This window comes from Lutra lutra, chromosome 1, assembly GCF_902655055.1.
Source record: "Lutra lutra chromosome 1, mLutLut1.2, whole genome shotgun sequence".
In the NCBI taxonomy this organism is placed as follows: domain Eukaryota; kingdom Metazoa; phylum Chordata; class Mammalia; order Carnivora; family Mustelidae; genus Lutra; species Lutra lutra.
The window spans coordinates 119,593,571-119,618,508 of NC_062278.1; the positions used below are offsets into that span (position 1 = coordinate 119,593,571).

General features: G+C 39.9%; 1 protein-coding gene across 2 annotated transcripts in view; it reads left to right on the forward strand.

Moving 5' to 3' along the window:
- Positions 1 to 340: 340 nt before the first annotated feature.
- Positions 341 to 24,938, forward strand: part of PCYT1A (phosphate cytidylyltransferase 1A, choline) — a 50,106-nt gene continuing 25,508 nt past the window's right edge. The window contains exons 1-2 of one of the 2 annotated variants that reach the window (XM_047734195.1): positions 341 to 494; positions 19,178 to 19,304. In XM_047734195.1, coding sequence (XP_047590151.1) covers positions 19,188 to 19,304 — 117 coding nt within the window. In that variant the 5' untranslated portion in view covers positions 341 to 494; positions 19,178 to 19,187. Of the gene's footprint in view, positions 585 to 19,177; positions 19,305 to 24,938 lie in introns of both variants that reach the window. The other variant, XM_047734202.1, reaches the window with a different exon arrangement.

The following is a 24,938-nucleotide window of genomic DNA, read 5'->3' on the forward strand; positions in this document are numbered from 1 at the left end:
TAGGGCAAAGTTGGCTCTGGGGTGAAGCAGCCGCGGGCCGAGGGGTCTCCGGCGGAAGGCGTCACGGCCACCTGCCCTGCGCCAGAGGCCCGGGACGGGGCGGAAAGGCCAGAGAGGGCAGGTCCTCCCCGACTGGCAGCGAGCACGCGCGACGGTCCACGGCCGTAACTCCCCACGAGGAGGCGTCTTCACCCCAAACTCCAGTTCCGCATGGCGACTGGCCCTTAGCCACCTCATCTCTTGTGTCCGGCGTTCTCTGTTCAGCCACGCCATCCCTTTGGAGGGCAGAACTACTGAGTCAGGGGTCATGGTTTTCAGGGAAATGTCGTAGTCGGATTGACAAGAAGGCGGGCAGTAGGCGGGACTTCCGGGCCGCTGTTCCGTCAGCTGCCTTTCCCGGGCGTCTCCCCGCAACCTCTTCAACTTCCCTTGTCCGTGACGCGGCGCCCGGGAGAAAGCTGCCGGGACTCGGGCCCGCGGAGCGTGAGCTGCAGGTGAGGATCCGGTGTGTGCATCTCCTCGCGGCTGTCTTTGAGAGGACACGCTGTGTGGCTAGGACCGCCAGGAGACTGACTGAAGACTGGGTCAGTGACAGCGAGGGGAGTGCGTGGAGGGGTTACGAGGCTGCTGTGACCCTGGGCGGTGACAGCGAGGGGACTGTGACCGAGAGGTAGCTGCTTGCGAGGAGTGTGCGACCCAGGAGCGGTGAATGCGAAGGGACTCTGACCTCGGAGAGCACGAGGCAGAGGCTGCGAGAGGACTATGACCGAGAAGGTCTGAGACAGTGCCCCGGAGGAGAGTCCGGGTGGAGGGATAGTGACTGTGCAGGGAATCCGATCTAAGGGAACCTGAAGCAGCGGCCAGGGGCGGGGAGGGGGGCGGATCTTTGACTCGGGAGCAGTAACTTTGAGGGGCTGACTTGGACAACAGTGTGGGCTCGGTGCCTGGACATGGTACTGCAGGGTTGTGTTCGGGCACAGGGTGTGGTTGAGCGGTCATGACTGGGCAGGGAAGGTGTGTAGTATAAAGAACGCGGGTCTGGGTGGCACTTATCAGACCTGAGTTTAAATTTATGGACAAACGTCTTGTGGCTGGAAAACTTACCTCAAAGCCCAGCTCCAGTTTTTTTTTCTTTCTTTTTAAAAGATTTTATTTATTTACTCGACAGTGTCATTGAGAGAGGGAGCACAAGAGGGAGAGGGAGCATCAAGGTTCCTGCTGAGCAGGGAGCCTGACTTGGGGCTCGATCCCAGCACCCCGGGATCATGACCTGAGCCGAAAGCAGACTCATAAGGCCTGAGACATCCAGGCACCCTATCAGCTCCAGGGTTTTCATCAGTGAATGGGAAGTTTGGACTACTAGACTAGGGGTTCCATGCTATTATTGGGTTATGAAATCCGTTTAGTGGATAGCACCTGAATTTCTTTTAATGGAATACAATAGGAATTTTCAGTGTGTTCACATAGTATTGTTTCATGAAACTTGTTTCAGTTATGTATGTATGAGATGATGATGTAAAGTTGATTTCATATATCCTAAAATGTATGAAATGTAGTAAAAATGTTTAAACTCAGTTTATTTCTGAGTTTTCTTTCAGGTCTAAAATGCCATGATTCTTTATTTAGGGGACTGTTTAGAAGTTCAAAGACTGGCTCTATGGCTGGGGCAGGGGTGAAGGGGGATAGGCTCCATCAGATTGACTTAATTGGAGAAGGCTTCCCAAATATAATTGAGGTGACTGGTTATGACTGAAGATTGAAACTCAAGATCTCAGTTGTAGAACCAGAACTTAACATATTAAAATAGGGACAGTGATATTTATAGAAGCAGTGAGGATATAGGGGTTTGTGATAGGAAAAACTGCTAGGAACAGACATCAAGAAAGGGGAAGCTTTGAGGAGGGTAGGAACAAGGCTTAAGAAGGGAACTGAAGATAGAGACAGAGAACATTCTGCCAATACGGACTTTAGGGTTCTTTTCAATCTTGGTATTTAGTGATTCTGTAAGCACCATGAATTGCTGGTAAAAAGATATTAGTTGAGAATGGAATTGGTGCAATAATCAGTGGTAAGCAGATGGTGACCATAATGTGGAAGAAAGGATAATGTTAGGAAAGTCAACAGTGGGGACTAGAATACTATATGGGAGAGGCTTTGGTGTATTTAGCTGTCCAGCTCCATGATTTATGTACTAGAGGCCAACACTGGCAAACTAGGAATAATACCATGTCGTGAGTAAATTCAGATGATGTTTTAGCTGGTGGTTTGATCCCCTACTTATCCCCATTCCTGAGGGCTGTTAGCAATGCAGGTGAAATGAACTAAAGTGAGTTTCACTACCTCCTCTCTACAAACTTTTGTAGAAGGTGCTACTGATTGTACACCCAGTGATTTTTTTTTAAAGATTTTATTTATTTATTTGACAGATCACAGTAGTGAGAGAGGCACAGTGAGAGAGTGCCACCCAGGCACCCCCACCCAGTGATTTTTTAAACAATATTTAATAGAAGAAGTTTGAGGGGCGCCTGGGTGAATCAATGGGTTAAAGCCTCTGCCTTTGGCTCGGGTCATGATCCCAGGATCCTGGGATCGATCCCCACATCAGGATCTCTGCTCAGCAGGGAGTCTGCTCCCCACCCCCCACCGCCTGCCTCTTTGCCTACTTGTGATCTCTGTCTGTCAAATAAATAAATAAAATCTTAAAAAAAAAAGAAGTTTGAGGTAATTTTAGCCTATCTGATGCTGCAATTATCTGATAACATAATAGGGACCCTCACCTCCTACACACATATACTTTGTAATAGAGGAAGGTAGTTGAGAAAGTTTCTTGAATGTTATGGTATTGAGTTGTGAATGATGGGGGAGAGGCTTTGTTTAGTCAAAAAATGGCTAGTTACACCTTTTTCTAAACATTAGATGTTTACTTGGCTTACACTTACACATAACTGAAAGGAACTACTCAAGAATTTCTGTAACAGAATACAGTTGACCCTTGAGCAACATGTTTTAGCTGCATGGGTCCACATACACGTGAATTTTTTTTCTGATAAATACAATATATACTGTAAATGTATTTTTTCTTTCCTATGATTTTCTTTTTTTTTTTTTTTAAGAGAGAAAGGGGGAGGGGCAGAGGGAGAGATAGAATCTTAAACAGGCTCCACACTTAGCTTGGAGCTGAAGCGGGACTTCATCTTAAAATCCTGAGAACGTGACCTGAACCAAAATCAAGATTCAGATGCTTAATTGATTTTCTTAAAAAAAAAAAAAAAAGATTTTGTTTATTGATTTATTTGAGAGAGTGAGAGATCACACGCAAGAGGAGGAGAGGGAGAAGCAGACTCCTTGCTGAGGAGGGAGCCCAATGTGGGACTCGATCTTAGGACCCAGGGACCATGACCTGAGCCAAAGGCAAACACTTAACCAACTGAGCCACCCAGGCCCCTCAGCCCCCTTATGATTTTCTTAATAACATTATCTTTTCTTTAGCTTCCTTGTATTCCTTGTCAGAATATGGTAAATAATACGTATAATATACAAAATATGTTAATCAACTATCAGTGTTATTGGTAAGGCTTCTAGTCAACAGTAGGCTTGTTTTGAAGGGTCAAAAGTTATAAGCAGATTTTCAAGTTTGTGTGTTGGGGAACAGTGCCTCTAACCTCTGTGTTGTTCAAAGGTCAGTTGTATATGCTTCAAGATAACTGACTTAGAAGTCATTTAGACTTGGAGACTGCAGCACTGCCTCTGGGGTCCTTTGTGTTTGTTGAATGAAAGGATTCTTTTGACCTACCCTGCTTTGCAAATTCCCTTCAAAAACCAGTGTAATGGCCTGATTGATAAAGAATGAACTTTAGGGGCGCCTGGGTGGCTCAGTGGGTTAAAGCCACTGCCTTCGGCTCAGGTTATGATCTCAGGGTCCTGGGATCGAGCCCCACATCGGGCTCTCTGCTCAGCAGGGAGCCTGCTTCCTCCTCTCTCTCTGCCTGCCTCTCTGCCTATTTGTGTTCTCTGTCAAATAAATAAATAAAATCTTAAAAAAAAAAAAATGAATGAACTTTATTCCTTTCTTAGCCTATGATTTTTCTTCCCATAAATAGGTGAGGTTTTGTTTTTCTTGGGGTCCTTCTCTTTGGATATGTGATCCCTTAGGGAGAATAATCTAGTCAGAGCCTTAGATTTAGAAATCCCAGGTTAATTATCTGATGCTAACACTAACTCACTCTGTGACTAAGGGAAGAACTGTTTGCTTTCTCTTGTTTTAGCTTTTCTGACTATGGCAGAGGTAACTGTTTTTCTGCTTAAATAGTTTTTAATCATCAGAAACATAGTCATCCTCACCAAATTTTGTATACAGTCTCATGGAGTTTGTAAACCACCTGACCCCATTCATGATTCCCCTATGGAGCTGTCTAACCTATAGGTTAGACATGATTCTCTGAGGGAGCTAAATAACTTTTCCATGTTATAAATGCTGATAAAAATTGATTTAAAAAATATTTATAGAAAAAGCAAGCATAATAATTTGCTATTGTTATTAATGTTGAGTAATGACAAGATAGTAATAATTATAATTTTCTTATGCTTTACTTTTCATGTATTTGCATAACTGATCTGAAGTCAGATCTTTTGGCTTTTCTACCGTTAGAGAACTCCCTCTTCTATAATTCAGTCAAGAAATTCAGGGAATATATACATTTTTACGTACTCTATTTTGCAGTATGTGCCATAGCTCCACTCAAGAAGAAAAAAAAAAAAGAGAACTGTTTGTGAGTCTCTAAAAAATATTTGGCACTATGTTTGTTTACATACATTACTCCATTACTATAAATAATTTAATTGCTTGTATTTTACTATTTGCAAACCAGATTAGTAGGTAGATATATACCTGGATTTTTCTGGTTTTTGTTTTGTCTTTTTTTTCCCTTTCTTTTGATAACTCTATTGTGAAAAGTTACATTAGTTTGAAGCTTTCTTTGTGCTAGGATGACTGCCAGTGAGCCGGGGATCGCCTGGGTCTGCCAGGCTGTTATATCACACTCACAAGTATTTGCAAACCAATTTTGAAGTGAAGGCTGGTAAAAAATTAGTGACATATGGTCTTTGCTCTATGCTAGAGAACAAAATGGGTGTGTGACACTTAACAGAAAATAGGTTTTTTGTTTTTTTTTTTTAAAGATTTTATTTATTTGACAGAGAGAAATCACAAGTAAGCAGAGAGGCAGGCAGAGAGAGAGGAGGAAGCAGGCTCCCTGCCGAGCAGAAAGCCCTATGTGGGGCTCGAACCCAGGACCTGGGATCATGACCTGAGCCGAAGGCAGCGGCTTAACCCACTGAGCCACCCAGGCGCCCCTTTTGTTTTGTTTTTTAAGTAGATTTTCTTATTTTAATTTAAAGGGAATTATCCTAGGTGTGATTATCTTTGTTTATGTTTTGGCCCTAGAGTAGAAATCTTAATCTTTTTTGTGCCATGGGCCCCTTTGGCAGTATGGTGGAACCTGTTGGATTCCCTTTTGGAATAATATTATTATACCAGGCAAAGATTTTAAATACATAAAACAAAAAGGAAACTATGTTGAAATATAGTTACCAAAATGCTTTTGAAATGTGTGATATGAGGAACTCCTGGGTGGCTCAGTCATTTGAGTATCTAACTCTTGATCTCAGGATTGTGAATTCAAGCCCCAAGTTGTGCTCCATGCTCAGTGTGAGGCCTACTTAAAATAAATATAAAATAAAATGTGTAATATAATACTATATGTGCTTTTTATTAACACCATAAATAATGTTTATTATTAGTGGATCTTATAACCATAATAATTTTAAAATGATCATATGTTTAAATAGTGTTTCAAGATAGTTTTAATAAGTGTGATGTTATCTGAAAGTATCTAAGATTTCTATTATTGACAATCTGTTACTGTTGTAGCTTATGTTCATAATTGAAGGAAATTGTGAATTTGCCAGAGGTTAGTAAAAATGAAGATATAATTCTTTTTGTCCAAATTCCAGACTTCCCTGAATCTGTCATAGACCCTGTCTTAGACATACGAATTCCATAACCCACTCTAGGAAAAGCAGAATCTAAACACCGTGTTTACTCACTGAATTTTGTAGTGGAATGGTGGGAGAGCAAAATTATTCAACCATAAAAATTAGTACAAGTGTCCCTTGTGGTTTTTAGGATAGTCTCTTTCCTGAAATATTCTGTTGTGTGGTGAGGCCCAAATATAGCCTTTATTTTGTTCTATGGTGAACCGAGGGTCTGGCACAGTGTAAGTGCCCACTCAGTGTCTGTTGAAAAAGGTTTCTCTGAAGAAATTAGAGGGAAGAGATCAAGTTCAAAACTAAGATCTTAGATGTGGCAATTTAGTAGCCTCAAATATTGAGGGGTAACATTGAGCTCTGGTTTAAAACTAGTCTGTTAATGTGGTTACATTGTGGTCTTTACCTTATCATTTAGAATTTCCCAAATCAGGAATACTTATGACTTACTCTATATAGTGTGGTAATATATACAGATTAGTGACATAAACTGCAGTAGTCCTATATCAGAAAGTTACAGTACAATTTCTTGAAGTCATATTCCTAGCACTGACTTCTACTTTACTGTTTGCATAATCTAGGTAGGATTTGCTATCTAATTAATGATAAACTGGTTCTTTCTCCATTTAGTATAAGAGATGGCAACTTTCTTGGCAAACTTGGCAAAATTTTTTTCAAAAGGACCAGATAGTAAATATTGTACTTTACAAGTCATACAGTGTCTATTGCCAACTACTCAACTGTGCAGTTATAGCACAAAAGCAGCCATAGACAGTACATCAATGAACGAGCATAGTTGTGTTCCAATAAAACTTTAATTTCAAAAGCAGTCAGTGGGCCATTTTTGGCCTGTGAGATCTGCTGGTTCTTGAACCCAGTCCCTCCTCCCCACTGTGGGTTAAATATATCTTCCCTCCAACTTCAAAGGTCTTTGCACAGGGATGACATGACTGCATTCTTCTCTTTGGAAAGGCCTGAGTGTACAGCAGATGACGTGATTAATGCCAAGAGTATTAGATGCACTTTGACCTAGAAGTTCACAGAGCTTGCCTTTTTTTTTTTTTTTTAACATATAATGTATTATTAGCCCCACAGAACTTGCCTCTTAAGAGCACCACTTCATTAAGCTCCACAGTGGTGGAAACAGGTAAAGATCCCAAGTATAAAGTATGCTTGCTCACTCAGCCTTGGAACTGGACATTGGTATGTCAATAGGAAGTTACTGAGCATATGGTTTTACTGAGGCAGACAATGTCCCAGAGATGGGAGAAGCAGGAATAGAATGCAAAGGAAAAATTCATGTCTCCTTTTTTTGCAGATAGTTCCCTGTAGTACTCCGTCAAATTTGAATTCAGTTTTTGAAACTTGAAGAATGTATGTGCGTGCAGTTTGCTATTACTTAATTTGTTGCATAGGTTAGGAAGCATCTCATTACCCTGAGATGCTTACTAGATCTCTTAGTAATAAGGAAGTAGAATAGAAGGGGGGGTGGGGGTGGGAGTCCTTGAAACTACAGTTGCAGGAGATTGTCATCTTTAAAACACAAGCGTATGCATACCAGTATCCAGATTTTGTCTCCGTTAGGACACATAGATTGGAAAAATACTTTACTAGGTTTATCCTCCGTTATCTTCTCACTGCCACCCTTCCCACCTCACACACATTTTCACTTCTCTGTACTTTCTTAGTAGCAAAATTGATGCATCCAAGAAGGCATTTATTGAAACATTGAAGAACAAGGCAAGCAGTGTGTTCTGGGAAGTGAGTCAGCAGAAATGGAGCCAGATTTTGTGAATCTGAGTAAAAATCACAGGCATAGATACTACATTCTGTATTTTGAAAGCAATTTCAAGACCCTAATTTGCTTAATAGGCATGGTGGTAGTCTGGTGGTAGTGGCCGTTACGTCTATATTTAGATTTGTGCATTAGTGGGGATTTTGACTAAAGATAGGTTACTAGGGATTGTAAAGGTACCAATGTTAGATCAGGCCTTACACATGCTATCAGCTCCCTTTAGCTCTCTTTTGTTATAATTTCATTTTACAAAGAAACTTTTTTGTAGGATAAACTGCTAAGGAAACAGGAAGCCTTGGTACACCCTAATGAGTTGAAGACAGAGGCTCTGTATCCTATCTCCACTACTTTCATTCTGACTTATCCTAGCTTAATTAATATGGATGCTATGGCTGGAAGTCAGGATCCACCTATAGAATATTAGGTAATTCTCCACTCCCCATCCCCATTCTGATCTTACACTATATTGGTTCTGAAGAGGTACCATCTTTTTCCAACCTTATCACCTTCTGGACAGCCTGTTATGTTAAGGTAGCCACGTATGTGTTTGTTTTTTTTCCCTCACTTGAATGTAGATGTTTAAAGCTACCCCCTTTCCCAGGGAAATCACTGTACCTTTACTTAATGGTATTGGTTGATTACAGAGGTATAGTTATCATAAACGGAGAGTTTGGGAAGTATTGTTCCTCATTGTTGGAGGAACGGGGCAATTGTGAATGTTGTAAAGGTGATGTGGTTTTAGGAATAGCAAAGTTTCAGTATAATGAACTAAAAGCCAACATGTATTTACTCTTCTCAGTATGCTCTCATCCTCCCACATACCTTTTCTCAGTGGCAAAACTGATATGTCAGGCATCTTTTGTAACTTTTGGGGAACTGGTAATTTTTTTCCAGTAAGGCTCTAATAGTTAAATTATTCTATATGCTTTCATGGTGTGTAAGTTAGTAGATGTGAGGGAACATGGGGTTGGTCTAAGAGAGAGCCAGTGGGGTGCCTGGGTGGCTCAGTGGGTTAAAGCCTCTGCCTTCGGCTCAGGTCATGATCCTGGGGTCCTGGGATCGAGCCCTACATTGGGCTTTCTGCTCAGCAGGGAGCCTGCTTCCCCCTCTCTCTCTGCCTGCCTCTCTGCCTACTTGTAATCTCTGTCAAATGAATAAAATCTAAAAAAAAAAAAAAAAAAAAGCCAGTGAAAAATGGTCTCTTGAGTGATCTGTAGAGTCAAAGTTTAAAAAATAATAGTAGTTTTAGAGGAAAAAAGGCATGAGAGTTAATCTTTTTATGATTTCAAAATTCTTTTAGAGTTATTGTTGAAGAATGTGATCTTGGTGTTCTCCATTTTCTCAGAAGGTGGATAAGATACAGAAGTGTTTTACATTAAACACCAAATGTATTCGGTATATTTGTTTCAAATCCATAGGATCTTAAGACCTGAGTTTCAGTCTAATGTATAATGTTCATTTTAAAGTGTAATGTAAAATACAGTGTAATATACAAAAGTCATCTTTAGAAAATAGAAGAACTGTATGTAAGCAGATAAGGAATAGTGTAACCAGATAAGGAAAAATACTTTTAACCAGGTGGGAGCTTTGTTGTGCCATCTTTGATACACTTATAAACTGACAAGAACTTGACTCCTTTCCATCAAAAGAAAACAGTAATTTATAAGTGCTTTTCAAAATTTCAAAAGTGGTTTTCTATACTTAGTATATTTATTCAAATAGTAATTGAGTGTGCCTACTATGTGCCAGAGCTCATTGCTAAATATTAAATGCACCAACTGTGATTTTTTTTTTTAAAGATTTTATTTATTTATTTGACAGAGAGAAATCACAAGTAGGCAGAGAGGCAGGCAGAGAGAGAGGAGGAAGCAGGCTCCCCGCTGAGCAGAAAGCCCGACGCGGGGCTCGAACCCAGGACCTGGGATCATGACCTGAGCCGAAGGCAGCGGCTTAACCCACTGAGCCACCCAGGCACCCCCAACTGTGATTTTTGTGGTTACAAGTGATAAGAAACCCAGTTTAACTAATTTAAGCAAAAAGGGGAATGAATGTATTGGTTGGCACAGTTAGACAAGGATCTAAATTCTCCCCATCATCTGCTTGCTTTCTGTGTGTCAGTGCTTTCAAAAAAGTCTCTCCTCCTGGTGGTAGGATCGCCACTAGATTGTCACAGGATGCTTCCCAAAGCCATGTCTCTCTAGGTTCAGGTCCCCAAGGAGAAGTGATAATCTTCATCCAAGCATTTCCATCTGGTGAGTTCTGAAAAGTACTCTGATTCAACTGACTTAGGTCACCTATTACTGTCCATTTTTCCTCCCTCCTTCCAATCTGTGGGCAGGGGAAGGTGATATGCTGATTGGTTAAAGTTTCATACAGTGATCTGATAAGATTTGAGGTTGAAGCTTACCAAATAGACCAAATGAAAGTGAGCCCATAAATAAAAATGGGCTCTTTTCAGAGCAGGAGGATTGAACAGTGGGAAGACAAACAACAAATATCTGCTACATAAGGGAATTTATAGTCTAATTTCTCATTTGATCCTTAGCATGATTTAGAAATTAAGTACATTTTATTAGAGTCTTCCCTAATCACATAGATAAACTCTTACCTAGAGTTAAGGTACTGGAAGGAGCTAGAATTAAATCCCAGTTTATATGATATGATTCCTAGTCTAGTGTCTTTTCTGCTCTTCTACTCTGGCTCAAACCAAAATAAGTCTCCCAGAGTTCTTGAGTATTTTGCTATTGATAGGCCCAGTGAGAAGGGAGCCCTTTGTTTATGAAAGATGAAATTAAATTCCTGACAGTGTAATACATGGTTTTGATTAAATTCTTATATGACCATTTTATATACTAGGCAGCATAGTGGTGCTGTTAAGTACACAGACCCTAGAGTCAAAATGCCTAGGTTCAAATCCTATTTTTGCCCTGTCCTAGGTGACCTTGGTCATTTAACTTAGCTCTGCCTCAATTTCCTCATCTTCAAAATAGGGATAATAGTATTAACTTATAGGATTGTTGTGAGGACTAAGTTATTTAACATATGCAAAGGTTAAAACTTCCTGGCATGTAGGAAGTGTGCTAAATAAATGTTAGCTATAATTATTATCATCACTATTATCATAATCTTTGGTATTGTGATAGAGAAATGTGGGTTTTGTGATAATGCAGTAAGACAGATTTACATCTGATTGAATACTAATCATTAAGATATTTAAATATATTCTCTATCCTGGGTTGTTTTTTTTCCCCCCGGAAGACTTTATTTGAGAGAGAAGGAGCATGCGAGAGAGAGCGCGAGCAGGGCGGAGGAATCTAGTGGTAGGTCACATTGGTGTATGGTGACATACCCTGGTCAGTATTTTCAGCAGTGACTTGGATGGAGATGGATTATAGACTTCATAAAATTATGATAAATAGCTAATATTATAGATGGCATTCAAGATTAGAAATTATTTTAACAGATTGGAATAAGCAAAAAGATCAACCAAGATGGACTTTATAACAGGATAATGACCAAAAAAATGAATAAGTATGTTTCTGTACAACCTCTGCTTGAATGTCCTGGTGTGCCAAAATGAAATGCCTCTTGAGGTAACCCAGTCCTGTTTCGGATAACTCTTATTCCTAAAAAGGTTTTTATTAAGTTTAGTTAACATTTATAACTCTTCCTCTTCTATCCAGTGATCCATTTTTTGTTGTCTGGATGTTTGCTCTATCCAACATGACAGGCATTCAAATATTTAGAGAGAGTTACCAGGTATCTTCTTGTAATAGTATGGTATTGTTTCGTATTATATATGTTGTAGTGGTTAGGAGTTTGTAGTGTGCAGCCAGGTTGACTGAATTTGATTCCCAGCTTCACTACTTACTAGCTGTGTGGCCTTATCGTCTGTGCCTCAGTTTTAATGATCAATTGCCATCTCTGTCAGGACACGACACCATGAAAGGTAGAAGGCTCCCTGCTCAGTGGTGAGTCAGCTTCTCCCTCTGCCCTTCCCCTAGCCCCCTCTCTCTCTTTCTTAAATATATAAATAAAATCTTTTTGGGGGGTGCCTGGTTGGCTCATTGGGTTAAGCCTCTGCCTTTGGCTCAGGTCATGATCTCAGGGTCCTGTGATCGAGCCCCACATCGGGCTCTCTGCTCAGCAGGGAGCCTGCTTCCCCCACCCCCTGCCTGACTCTGCCTACTTGTGATTTTTGTCGAATAAATAAAGAAAAATCTTTAAAAAAAATCTTTTTTTTTTAAAGTATACTTTTCATAATAGTAATCCTGGGGGGGAAAACTTGACAAAATCTTTTTGGATATAGGGGATACACACGAAGGCAAACTTTAAGGCAGATGATGACAACTACTGCTACTAAATAATATAGCAGCTAATGCTTACAAGTACTTACTTTGTGCCTGGCACTGAACTAAGGCTTACATGGATTACTCCATTTGAATCTCATTTATTGGGTGATGCAACTCTGGCAATTAAGGAGTTTGTCCAAGTTCTTATGGCTGGTAAGAAGTAGAGAAGGGATTCAGACTTAGGTAATCTGATTTTAGGGCCTGAACTCTTAACATCGTTACACTATGCTGATGGAGTGAGGTTAAAATCTCTGTATTTCCTCACAGACCTGTACCCCTGGGGATAAAAATATATTATATGTTTATAAAAAATAAAATTAAGGGGCGCCTGGGTGGCTCAGTGGGTTAAGCCACTGCCTTCAGCTCAGGTCATGATCCCGGGTCCTGGGTTCGAGCCCCGCATCGGGCTTTCTGCTCAGCGGGGAGCCTGCTTCCTTCTCTCTCTCTGCCTGCCTCTCTGCTTACTTGTGAGTTCTCTCTGTCAAATAAATAAATAAAATCTTAAAAAAAAATTAAATTAAAAAAAATCTCTGTATTTCTTAAAATGGAGCATGGATAAAAAATACTGAGAAACACTGCCTTAGACATTTGATTAAAGGTGCTTATATAAGGCAGATGGAAAGATTTTGTTATATGTACTCAATTGAAATACAGGTAAAATATACTGGTATTACTGTCATTTACCAAAGGGCTTTATAACATGTTCGTAACAACAGTAACCACTGTAACCACAGTAACCACTTGATCCCTTCCATGTTTGTGAATTTTACTTTAGCTTTAATAAGCTAATCATACAAATCTTTTCTCTTGCCTTGAGTCCTCATTGTGATATTTTATATTTTTTGTATGACTTTTTAATCTAGTGAAATAGAATGGGTATCACAAGGTCCAATTACCCCGGTACCAATTTGGCTTTCAAATATATTTAAACCACACTGGCAGTATTTTAACTCTTAGAAGGCGAGCCTTTTGCTTCTTTCTAGTATGATAATATCCATCATGTGTTTGTCTAGTTAAGTTGAATCATATGACAAGATGGTTCAATACTTTAAGAAGTAAGCAGTTAGAAAGCAAAGCAAATCTTATGTTACATATATTTTGTCACAGTATAAAAAACAAACAGACAAATAAGTAAAGCAAAGTTGAAGTCGGGGAGGCAGGGGTGGATTCTAATGTGGTATGAGGAAACCTGAGAGTGGTAGTAATGTTGATTATCTTAATTTTGATGATTCACAGATGTATAGATATGTTAAAACTCATTAAATCATACACTTTAAATACAGTTTATTGTCTCAATTATACTTCAGTAAAGCTATAAAAATATTACAGCACACATACCTTCCCACTCTCCCACCCCTGACAAAGAGCAAAAACTTCTGAAGAAATTCATACAAACATGTCTTTGGATGTGTTAACTATTTTTCTATTAAACATTAAGGAATTTTAACTTGAAGTTATAGAGAATAATTGCTGAAATCCAATATAACATTTATTTATTTATTATGGTACCCTTAAAACTGTTTTGTATCATGAATGGAAAGTACAGGTGCTTTTACAGTGACACCTATTTGTAATGTCAGAAGAGGGAGGAACAGAGATGAAAGAAATCTTTTTTTTTTTTTTTAAGATTTTATTTATTTATTTATTTGACTGAGAGAACACAAATAGGCAGAGTGTCAGGCAGAGGGAGAAGAAGAAAGTGGCTCACCACCAAGCAGAGAGCCCAACACAGGGCTTGATCCCAGGACCCCAGGATCACGACCTGCGCCGAAGGCAGATACCCAACCAACTGAACCACCCAGGTGTCTTGAGATTAAAGAAATCTTTATTGCTTAAGTTGAAAGTTGACAAGAAAATCCTAGCAAAACTATACAATAGGAAAGATCTACACATCTGTACAGCTGACAGATTGGGCTGACTCTGAATGAGACCAATAGCCACACCAATTCTATTCAATTGGTCCTGAGATCTTGTTTACCTTTAAGTACTGTGACCTTTTCTTCTACTGTGCAGTTAGGACTTAAGTCTGCAAGACTAAAGGGACCCATGCTATAGAGAGAGTGTTCTTGACAGAAGTAGCAGTATTGATGATGAGACAGCTTCTTTTTAAAAATCTTGGATTTCCGGGAGACAGAAGAATATAGTGGTAACGACTTTGGAATTAGACAAGTCTGGATTTAAATCCTGGCTCTTCCACGGCTAGCTTTGTGATCTCTTGGATGGGTTACTTAGCTTCCCTGTTCCTTAGTTTTCTCATTTGTAGGTTGGGGCTAATAGTACCTGCATCTCATGTCATATAGGTTAAATGAGAGTAATACATATAAAGTACCTAGCATAGTGCCTGGCACATAGTAAGTATTCAAAAAAAGACAGCCATTATTATGACTGTTGCTGTTATGATCTTACTTCCTTGCAAGGTGTTTAGATTACTAAAACATATACTTCTTGGAATATTTGTATCATTCATACTAATTCAAAGAGTTAGGAAAGAGAAGGAATCAATTTCTAGAGAAACTGAAAGACAGTCTTATATGAGACTTATACGAGTGGAAAATTGTTACAGAACATTTTTAAAAAAATTTTAAAAAGATTTTATCTGGGGGTGCCTGGGTGGATCAGTGGGTTAAAGCCTCTGCCTTTGGCTCAGGTCATGATCCCAGGGTCCTGGGATCGAGCCCCGCATTGGGCTCTCTGCTCAGCAGGGAGCCTGCTTCCCTTCCTCTCTCTGCCTGCCTCTCTGCCTACCTGTGATCTCTGTCTGTCAAATAAATAAATAAAATCTTAAAAAAAAAAAGATTTTATCTGTCAGAGAAGTGCATACACAAGCAGGGGGGAGCAGCAGGCAGAGGGAGAAGCAGGCTCCCTACTGAGCAAGGAGCCCTATGTGGACTCGATCCCAGGACCCTGGGATCATGACCTGAGCCGAAGGCAGACGCTTAAGTGACTGAGCCACCTAGGTGTCCCTGTTAAAAAATGTTTTAAAAATTGAACTTTTTATTTGAAAAAATGTAAAGCCTATAGAAAAGTTATAAGAATATTAAAATTAACTCCTTTATGCCCCATCTAGTTTCATAGATTGGTAACATTTTGGCCTATTTGCTTTAATTTTTTTATTTTTTAAATTAAAAAAAATGTTTATTTATTTGAGAGCGCACCAGTCGGGGTAGGGACAGAGGGAGAGAATCTTCGAGCAAATCCCCTGTTGAGCGTGGAGCCCAAGATGGGGGCTCAATCCCAAGGCCTGTGAAATCATGACCTGAGCTGGAATCAAGAGTTGGAGGCTTATCTGAGAGCCACTCAGGCGCCCCTACTTTACCGTTGATTTTTTAAAATGTAAGCTAATATACACAATTTTCTTTCTTCTCCCCCTCCTTCTCATCCTCTTCTCCTGCTTTCTTCTCCTGCTGCTGCTTCTGCTTCTGTTTCTTCTGCTTCTCCTGCTTCTGCTGTATCTTCTGCTTCTCCTCCTTTTTCTTCTGCTTCTGTTTTCCCTGTTTCTGCTGCTCCTGCTTCTTGTGCTTCTCCTTTTTTTGCTTCTGCTTCTACTTCTGCTTTTCCTCCTCCTTTCTATTCTGCTTCTGCTTCTCCTTTTTCTTCTTCTTCTGCTGTTTCTTTTGCTTCTCCTCCTCCTCCTTCTTCTGCTTCTCTTCTTCTTTTGCTTCTTCTTCTGCTGCTGCTTCTGCTTCTTCTTTTGCTTCTGCTTCTCCTTTTCCTGCTTCTGCTTCTTCTTTTTCTTCTTCTTCTGCTGCTGCTTCTGCTGTTTCTTCTGATTCTGCTGCTTCTCCTTCTGCTTCTACTACTACTTCTGCTTATCCTGCTTCTGCTGCTGCTTCTTCTGCTTCTGCAGAGGGTTAGTTGCAGAAATCATGACCCTTTATCCCCAGGTACTTCAGCTTTTTCTCCTAAAAACAAGGAAAGTCTTTTACATAACACAGTGTAATTATCAACTGTATTTTAACATTGATGTGTATTATGATTTGATACACAGTCTGTATTCAAATTTTACTGATCGTCTTAATAACTATCCTTTATAACAATTTCTCCCCCAATCTAGAAATGAAATTTAGTTGTCTTTTCTTTGGAACAATCCCTCAACCTTTCATTGTTTTTCATGATTGACATTTTTTGAAGAATAACTGGCCTGTTGTTTTACAGAATGTCCTTTAATTGAGGTTTGTTTGCTTGTTCCTCATAAACTCATACAGGGTAAGCTTTTTGGCAGGTAATATGTCCTCAGTGCTTCGCATCAGGAGGCATTATTGGTGATGTTAATTAACTCTGATCACCTAGCAAAGAGATTTTTTCCACTCTAAAAGTAACTATTTTACCTTTGTAATTAATAAGTAATCTATAAGGGTTGCTTAATATACTTGGAGATGTAAGGGCCTACTTAGCCAGAGCAGCCCCACCTTGGTAGAACAGCCATTTTGTTGTATATTCAGTGAACTTAGATAGACCCTGCCCCCCAGAGGAACTCACTTAGAAATGGGTCTGGGAAACCGGTAAAATATGGCCGAACAGCCCCTGATAAAAGGGCCCATATACCAGGACGTGTCAGGTCAGGGAGAGATAACAGAGCCCAGAATGCAAGTATGAGTCAGGCCAGGTGGAGACATCCAATCAGCAAAGCGCACATACTATCTCCCTGACTACCAAAGAATGTGGGCCCTGCCTTTTGGGCGCCGATTCTGACCAAGGTGATAGGCTAGTTCAAATAGCTACTATAGGGTGAATTGTAATTCAATTGGCCACCCGTGTGTGACCTAGCATGACTGTGCAGCTTTCTCTGTGTGTTACAATCTCATTGGCCACCTGTGTGTGGCCAGGCTCAACCACATGGCCTTTGCTCTATAAAAGTTAGTCTGTAAGGCAGGGAGGGGTCGCCTTCTCTGTAAGAGGCAGCCCCGGCCGGTGGGTTTGGTTCTCGATGCTTGGCGAGAAATAAAGCTTTGCTTGACCTTCGGTTTGAATCAGTCTCATCCTTTTGTCCACGGACCCTTCGGGAGATACGTTGAAACTCTGTAAATATCCTGTTTTTAAACAAACTTTCCCCCAATGGTTTGAGAATCCTAAGGAGCATTTTTGTATCATTAACATGTGGTTTCTTCGGTTGAATTTGAAGTCCTCTTGAGAAAGTAGTTTTTACTTCAAAAAATATGTTAAAGTACCCTATACACAGTAAGTTCCCAGTACTAGTGACTACCTGACCTTCAACTGCCTGACACAAGATTGCTGATTTCATTTCTTTTAATGGATTTTATTTGCTTACCCTGAGAGGTTAACAGGTACTTAAATAAAGTCCTGTTATATGCAATTAGAAATGGTCACTAATTGGACTGATTAGGTGGGGTTTTTTAGTTTTTTTTTTTTTTTAAGATTTTATTTATTGATTTATTTGAGAGAGAGAGAGCAAGCACAAGCAGAGGGGCAGAGGGAGCGGGCTCCCCACTGAGCAGGGACCCTGATGACGTGGGACTTGATCCCAGGACCCCGGGATCATGACCTGAGCCAAAGGCAGTTGTTTAACTGGCTGAACCATCTCAGCACTTCTGATTACTTTTTTTAGTAGGCCTCTCAGACCAGTGAGGTGGGAATAGTATAACCTTTGGATATTTTGAAAGAAAAATTAATAACAATAATGAAGAAAAGCTCTCGTTATCACTAGAAAACTTGTTAAATGTATAGTACCCTTATTCCGTTTTAATTTGGGTTTGTGATGAAAGGAAGTTTCTGGGTGGTGTTCATCTTTCACTTTAGACTGTGACATTTTTCATGACTCATGGGTGTTACCTTTAGTCTCTAAGAATTAGGTCAGGTTTCCTGTAGATCTTGTCACATTGCCACTTTAGCTGGAGGAAAGAAAGTAAAGCACAATTTCAGTTGTTTAGATGAACATCTTATTCAGGAGAGGTTATTAGAGGCAGTGAGGTGGAGTAGAATGTCCTCATTCTGTCTGGCATTTGTTTTGTTTTTCATCTCTGCTCTAAGGATCTTTCTTCTACCTTTCATGGTATCATGTCTTAGCAGAGATGGCAATTGAACATTAAAGTTCTTCTGTCCCCAATTTCTGGCTGATGCCTAAAATTACATCATTATTAAATTAACTTATTTGTGCAAATTATGATACCCAAGAAAAATGCAGGTATCCTTGCAGGGTGTAGGAGAGGTAGCATAAGCCTCATAAGCCAACATCTAAACATGACACATCATATATTTAGAACTTTTCTGTGGTAGCTAGTTGCTAGAAGCTCTCTCTGCTAAGTGAGACACTGGGGGCAAAGAGAAGTTTGGGTGGGGTTTTAATAGTTTAATAGTTGGGGGCTCTGAACAAGCTTACAGTGCTGACTCTAAAAGAGGAAGGGAAAATGGGTATTGGAAAAGTAAGAGGAAGGACACTTAAAAGATACAGTAGACTACACAATTTTCATAGCTCTAACCATGTGGAGTGGTCTGTGAAACCTACAGAGCATTTATAGTTTTAGAAAAATCCAGCTATGTTAAGCCAGGAATTGGTGATTGTTGTCTCTTTTTAAAAAAGCTCTTTTTTTCCCCCCATCTGCACCAAAAACGTACCTTCACACTTCCTTTTACTTGTTATGTCTTCAGATGTCCTAGGGATGTTATAAGGGGTGGTGGTAAAAGTCTGTATAACTAACTTTCTCCAAGTTATTAGAAATTTTACATTCAGTCAGGATATGGAATTAGTAGTTAGTATACAGGCTACATTGGTCAGGGTAATAATTTCCAAGGTCAGGTGATTAATTGTGGCTGTTGTTCCAGAGAGGCATTTCAGTATTTCTACTAGAGCACTTGTTTATTGAAGCTTTGTTGTTTTTGCCAGATGCATTTGGCTCATGTTGTGAAATGTGTGCTATGGAATTGATCTTTTGCTGAGTGTATCTCTGTTAACATCTCTGAAATACTGGTGACAGACTTTTTCTCCACTTCAATGAGAAAAAAATTCTTTTTCACTTTCTATGACCAGTTAAAAGAAGATGGACGCACAGAGTTCAGCCAAAATGAACACAAGAAAGAGGAGAAAAGAGGTACCTGGACCCAATGGGGCAGCAGAAGAAGATGGAATTTCTTCAAAAATGCCACGCTGTGCGGTTGTAAGGAAGAGATTTCTTTGTTGAACACTTAACCTGGCAGGGGGAGGGTAGACACTGATAAAAAATTGATGATATCAATATGACAACTCTTCTTAAATAATGAAAAGAATGAATAGTAAGTGTGAATAATATTTTCACAGTTGCTGGAAATGTTATGCTTTCTTATCAAATGGTAGCTCATTGCTCAGTTGCAAGAACTTTACATTGAAACTGGAAAAAGAATGTTAGGAAAAAAAATGTTAGAAAAATTTGGAAGTTGTATATATATTAAAGATCGAATTAAAACTAATGGAATAGAGAAATTGGAGCAGCCATCTGATCTTAGTGTCAGCTCATAGTGTTTAGTTTTCTTTGTCTTTTTTTTTTTCCTCCACTATCCTTCCTTCACTCCATTACTGGTTATATCTTAGATGAGAGCCTTTTTCTGTTACTGCCTACCTGTGTTCCTTTATCCCTGGGACGTTATCTCATATTTGCTAAGTACTGCCAAGCCTTTGATGTTCCAAACTGCTCATCCTGTCTTGGTTTGGTATACTTCTTTAAGCTTCCCCTAAAAAACATGTCAAAGACCACATACACAATTGAGGTTATTATTGATACATAATATTATGAAATCCATGTTTTAAAATTCCAGTGAAAGGATTGTATGTTTCTGTGTTTTCTTTACCTATATTGACCATTAGCCATTGATCAAACTGCGGTTTCCACTTTTAGTTCTGGAGCTTCATGTAGTACAAAGGGAAAAATATTTTTACTCTGACACAATTAACATTTGTTCCAAAGCAGTACTCTTATCTTGAGCAGTAAAAGCAACTTGATTCCCCCAATAGGAGATATATGCTTTGGGCCTGATATTGATGATGATATTGATGGTAGGGGCAAGTGTATTAGTTTTCTATTGCTGCTTAACACATTGCCACAAATTTAGTGGCCTAAAACTATACAGATATATTATCTTATAGTTCTGGAGGTCAGAAGTCTGAAATGGGTTTCAAAGGGCTAAAATCAAAGTGTTGATAGGGCTGGAGGTTCTAAGGGAGAATCTGTTTTATTGTCTTTTCCATCTTTGAGAGGCTACCCCCATTACTTTGCTCATGGTGCCAGCCAGCAATCACATTACTCTGATTACTGTTTCTATCATCACATCTCTGCTGATTCTGACTTCTCTGCCTCTCTCATTCACTTACAGAGACCCTTATGATTACATTGAACATACCTGAATAATCCAGAATAATCACCCTGTTTCAAAATCATTTATTTTTTTAAAGATTTTATTTATTTGACAGAGAGAGATCACAAGTAGGCAGAGTAGCAGACAGAGGGAGAAGGGGAAGCAGGATCCCCACTGAGCAGAGAGCCAGATGCGGGGCTCGATCCCAGGACCCTGGGATCATGACCTGAGCTGAAGACAGAGACTTTACCCACTGAGCCACCCAGGCACCCTCAAAATCATTTAATTTAATCATATCTGCAAAGCCCTTTTGCCATGTAAGGTACAATAGTCACAGGTTCTAGAGAATAACATGTAGACATCTTTGGAGGACCCTTATTCTCTACACTGTAGCAAGTATACTCAGAAAATGACTCAGCAGTAAACAAAACAGGCCATTGTTAATTTCTGAATGCTTCTCATTCAGAATTGAGGTTAAGGAGATGATGGTAAGCACCATCAGTATTGGAGTAGGGCAAGTTATAACCAAGTAGGTGATAATTGTTGCCAGTCACAATAGCCAAGGATAGAGCAAAGGAAGCCAGTCTTAGTGGAATGGGCTCTTAAAAGACTTAAATTTCTTTGGCCTTAGAATTGAGGAATTTCAGTGCTTTAAATTACTTTGCTTCATATATTCATGTCACAAATCAGCTGAGTTACTCCACATTTTACTCCACATTCCTCTCTGGTACACACTGGCTATTTAGCATGCGCTAATGGTCAAAGATCCACTCACCCAACAGGCTGTACCAACCCTAGTGAGGAGTGTCTGCTAAATAAACTTGTTTGTCATCTCTGTTGTACACTTGTACATTCTATCTCTGACCCCTTTTCAGCTCTGTAGCAAAAGCAAACAAGATTTTATTTTCCTTTTTTGTAATAACAGTAATATTGAGATCATATAATCCACCCATTTAAGCTGTACAGTTCAGTGGTTTGGGGTATATTTAGAGTAGTGCAACCATCACCACAACAAATTTTAGAGTATTTTCATCACCTCCCAAAAGAGTCCCATCCCCATTCGCAGTCACTTCCCATTACTTCCTAACTTCCAGCCTCTGGAAATCACTCTTTAGTTCTCTATAGAATTTTCCTATTCTGAACATTACATATAAATGGCATATGTACAATACATAGTCTTGTGGCCGGTTTCTTTTCACTGAGCATGTTTTCAAGATTCATTAATGTTGAGCATGTTTTTAAGATTAATTAATGTTGTAGCATGTATTTGTACTTGATTTCTTTTTGTTAACAAATAATATTCCATCACATACCACATTTTGCTTATCCACTCATTAGTTGACATTTGAGTTGAGCAAACAAGATTTTATCATACACAGTGTGGCATGGTCAGTAGGTAATAGGAGTATAAAGATAAATAAGACCTTCCTTTTGAGAGATGTGAGTCTAATATGGAGCTCTATAGCTCAGAGCTGCAAAGAGTTTTTTTTTTTTTAAAGACTTTATCTATTTGAGAGAGATCACAAGTAGGCAGAGAGACAGGCAGAGAGAGAGAGAGAGAGAGGAGGAAGCAGGTTCCCTGCTGAGCAGAGAGCCCGATGTGGGGCTCCATCCCAGGACCCTGGGATCATGACCTGAGCCGAAGGCAGAGGCTTTAAATTTAACCCACTGAGCCACCCAGGCACCCCTCCGAAGAGGTTTTTATTGTTTTTTTTTTGTTTGCTTTTTTTCCTTGAAAGGAGGAAAGAAGTTGGAAGCATCACCAAGTATTAGTAGCTGGGGTGGTGGGTCAGAATGAATTGGAAAGAAGAGAGAAAATAATTAAGGAGGAAAAATAAAGGTATAACGTTATGGCTAGTTTTGCTTGTAAGTATAAGGAATTTACTGATACAGATGTTTCTAAAGGTACAATAAAAAAAAAGAATCACAAAAATATTTATGAAGAATAAGACTTTTAACCTATTTTAATATTTATCATATGTAGAAATAAATCACAAACTGGCAACAGGTTTGCTAATGGAGATTTCACAATCTCATATTGAGAACATCTGTTTGCCACTTGCTATGCATTAGAGATGCAAAGATGAAAAGATGACCTTGCCTTTAAGAAGTTCACAGATGGGGTGCCTGGGTGGCTCAGTGGGTTAAAGCCTCTGCCTTTGGCTCAGGTCATGATTCCAGGGTTCTGGGATTGAGCCCTGCATCAGGCTCTCTGCTCAACAGGGAATCTGTTTCTCCCTTTCCTTCTCCCTCTGTGTGCTCTCTCTCTCAAAGAAGGAAAGAAAGATCTAAAAAAAAAAAAAAAAAAAAGCTCACAGACAAATAGGGGAAATAGAAAAAATAGAATGAGGAGCGCCTGGGTGGCTCAGTTAGTTAAGCATCTGACTCTAGATTTCGGCTCAGGTCATGATACCAGGGTTGTGAGGTTGAGCTCCACACAGGCTCTGTGGTGAACAGGGAGCCTGCTTAGAATTCTTTCTCCTTTTCCCTCAGCCCCTCCCCTGCTTGCATATTCTCTTTCTAAAAAAAAAAAAAAAAGAAAGAAAAAAGATACAAAATGGAAGAGCTAAATAGAAGAAAGAAGTAGAATGGCTGCCTAGGGGAGCAACAGATAAACTTTGATCTCTAGAGGTGGGGACAGGGGTTTTGGAAAAGCTTCAATGAGAAGATTATTTCTGAGTTGAACTTTGAAGGATAAATAGGAATTCAAGAAATGGACAAGGGGCACCTGGGTGGCTCAGTTGGTTAAGCACCTGACACTTGATCTCAGCTCAGGTCTTGATCTCATGGTTATGAGTTCAAGTTTCATGTTGGGCTCCATGCTGGTCCATAGAACCCACTGGAAAAAAAAAAAAATCCAACTCCCGGGGCGCCTGGGTGACTCAGTGGGTTAAGCCTCTGCCTTCAGCTCAGGTCATGATTTCAGGGTTCTGGGATCGAGCCCCACATCGGGCTCTCTGCCCAGCAGGAAGCCTGCTTCCCTTCCTCTCTCTCTGCCTGCCTCTCTGCCTACTTGTCATCTCTGTCTGTCAAATAAATAAAATCTTAAAAAAAAGTTCGGGATAAAAATCTGGAATAGATAAGGAAAGCAAGAGGCTGATTATGAAGAATCTTGTGTGCTATGCTTAGGAGTTTGAACTTTATCCTGTGGATAATGTGATCAGATTTGTAGTTTAGAAGATCATTCTGATTGTTTTAGAAAGGATTAGTTGAAATAGGGATTGACAGAAACCAAAGGACTAATTGTGAGATTGTTGTAATGATCCAGGCTGGAGATAATGAGAACTTAAACTACAATTTTAAGTTTTTAAGGGGTAAAATAGACAATCCTTGGACATCAGGATGTAAAGGATAAGAGGTGTTAAAGATGACTCCTAGATTTCAGTCCCAGGTAGATTGTATAGATGGGGTGCTTCTTACTTGAAGTAGAAATACAGAAAGATGAATTAGGAGAAAGATGATTTTAATTTAGTACAAGTTCAACTTAGAAGATCTAGGAGACATCCAAATAGTGATTAGATGCATGAGCTCATTGTTTACCTTCACGGAAATGGCAGTAGGAGTCGGAGAATTATTGCTTTTCTTTTCTTCTTCCTTCGTTCCTTCTCTCCCCTTCTCCCCACTTCCCCCTTCCTCCTTTTTTCTTTTCTTTTGTTTGTTCCTTTCTTCCTCCTCCCTCCCTCCCTTCCTTCCTTCCCATCCCCAGGGCATGGAATCTTTTTGCTTTGTTCCTTATGCCTTCTTTCTCAGTATTCCTCTTGACTTTACAGCCTTTCCCCTAGCACTATGGGCGAAAAAAATGGATCTCAGTAAGACCTATTAACATTTGTGCAGCATGTTTGGGTAAAAGGGAATTGTTTCTCTCTGTCATTGTGAAAGTTTCTGCTAAAAAATGTTTAAGAGTCCTTGGAAGTAGAATACTAGGAAGCCAATACCAAGTTCTAGTCATAATCTGATTTATCTCCATTCCTCTTTTTTTTTTTTTAAGATTTATTTATTTATTTATTTGACAGAGATCACAAGTAGACAGACAGGCAGGCAGAGAGAGAGGAGGAAACAGGCTCCTTACTGAGCAGAGAGAGCGATGCGGGGCTCGATCCCAGGACCCGGGGATCATGACCTGAGCTGAAGGCAGAGGCTTTAACCCAATGAGCCACCCAGGCGCCCCTCCATTCCTTATTCTTTTTTTTTTTTTTATAATTTTTTTTTAAATTTTATTTATTTATTTGTCAGAGAGAGAGAGGGAGAGAGAGCAAGCACAGGCAGACAGAATGGCAGGCAGAGGCAGAGGGAGAAGCAGTCTCCCTGATGACCAAGGAGCCCGATGTGGGACTCGATCCCAGGACGCTGGGATCATGACCTGAGCCGAAGGCAGCTGCTTAACCAACTGAGCCACCCAGGCGTCCCTCCATTCCTTATTCTTAAGGACACCAGAATCTCATCTCATTCGGTGGAATTTTGAA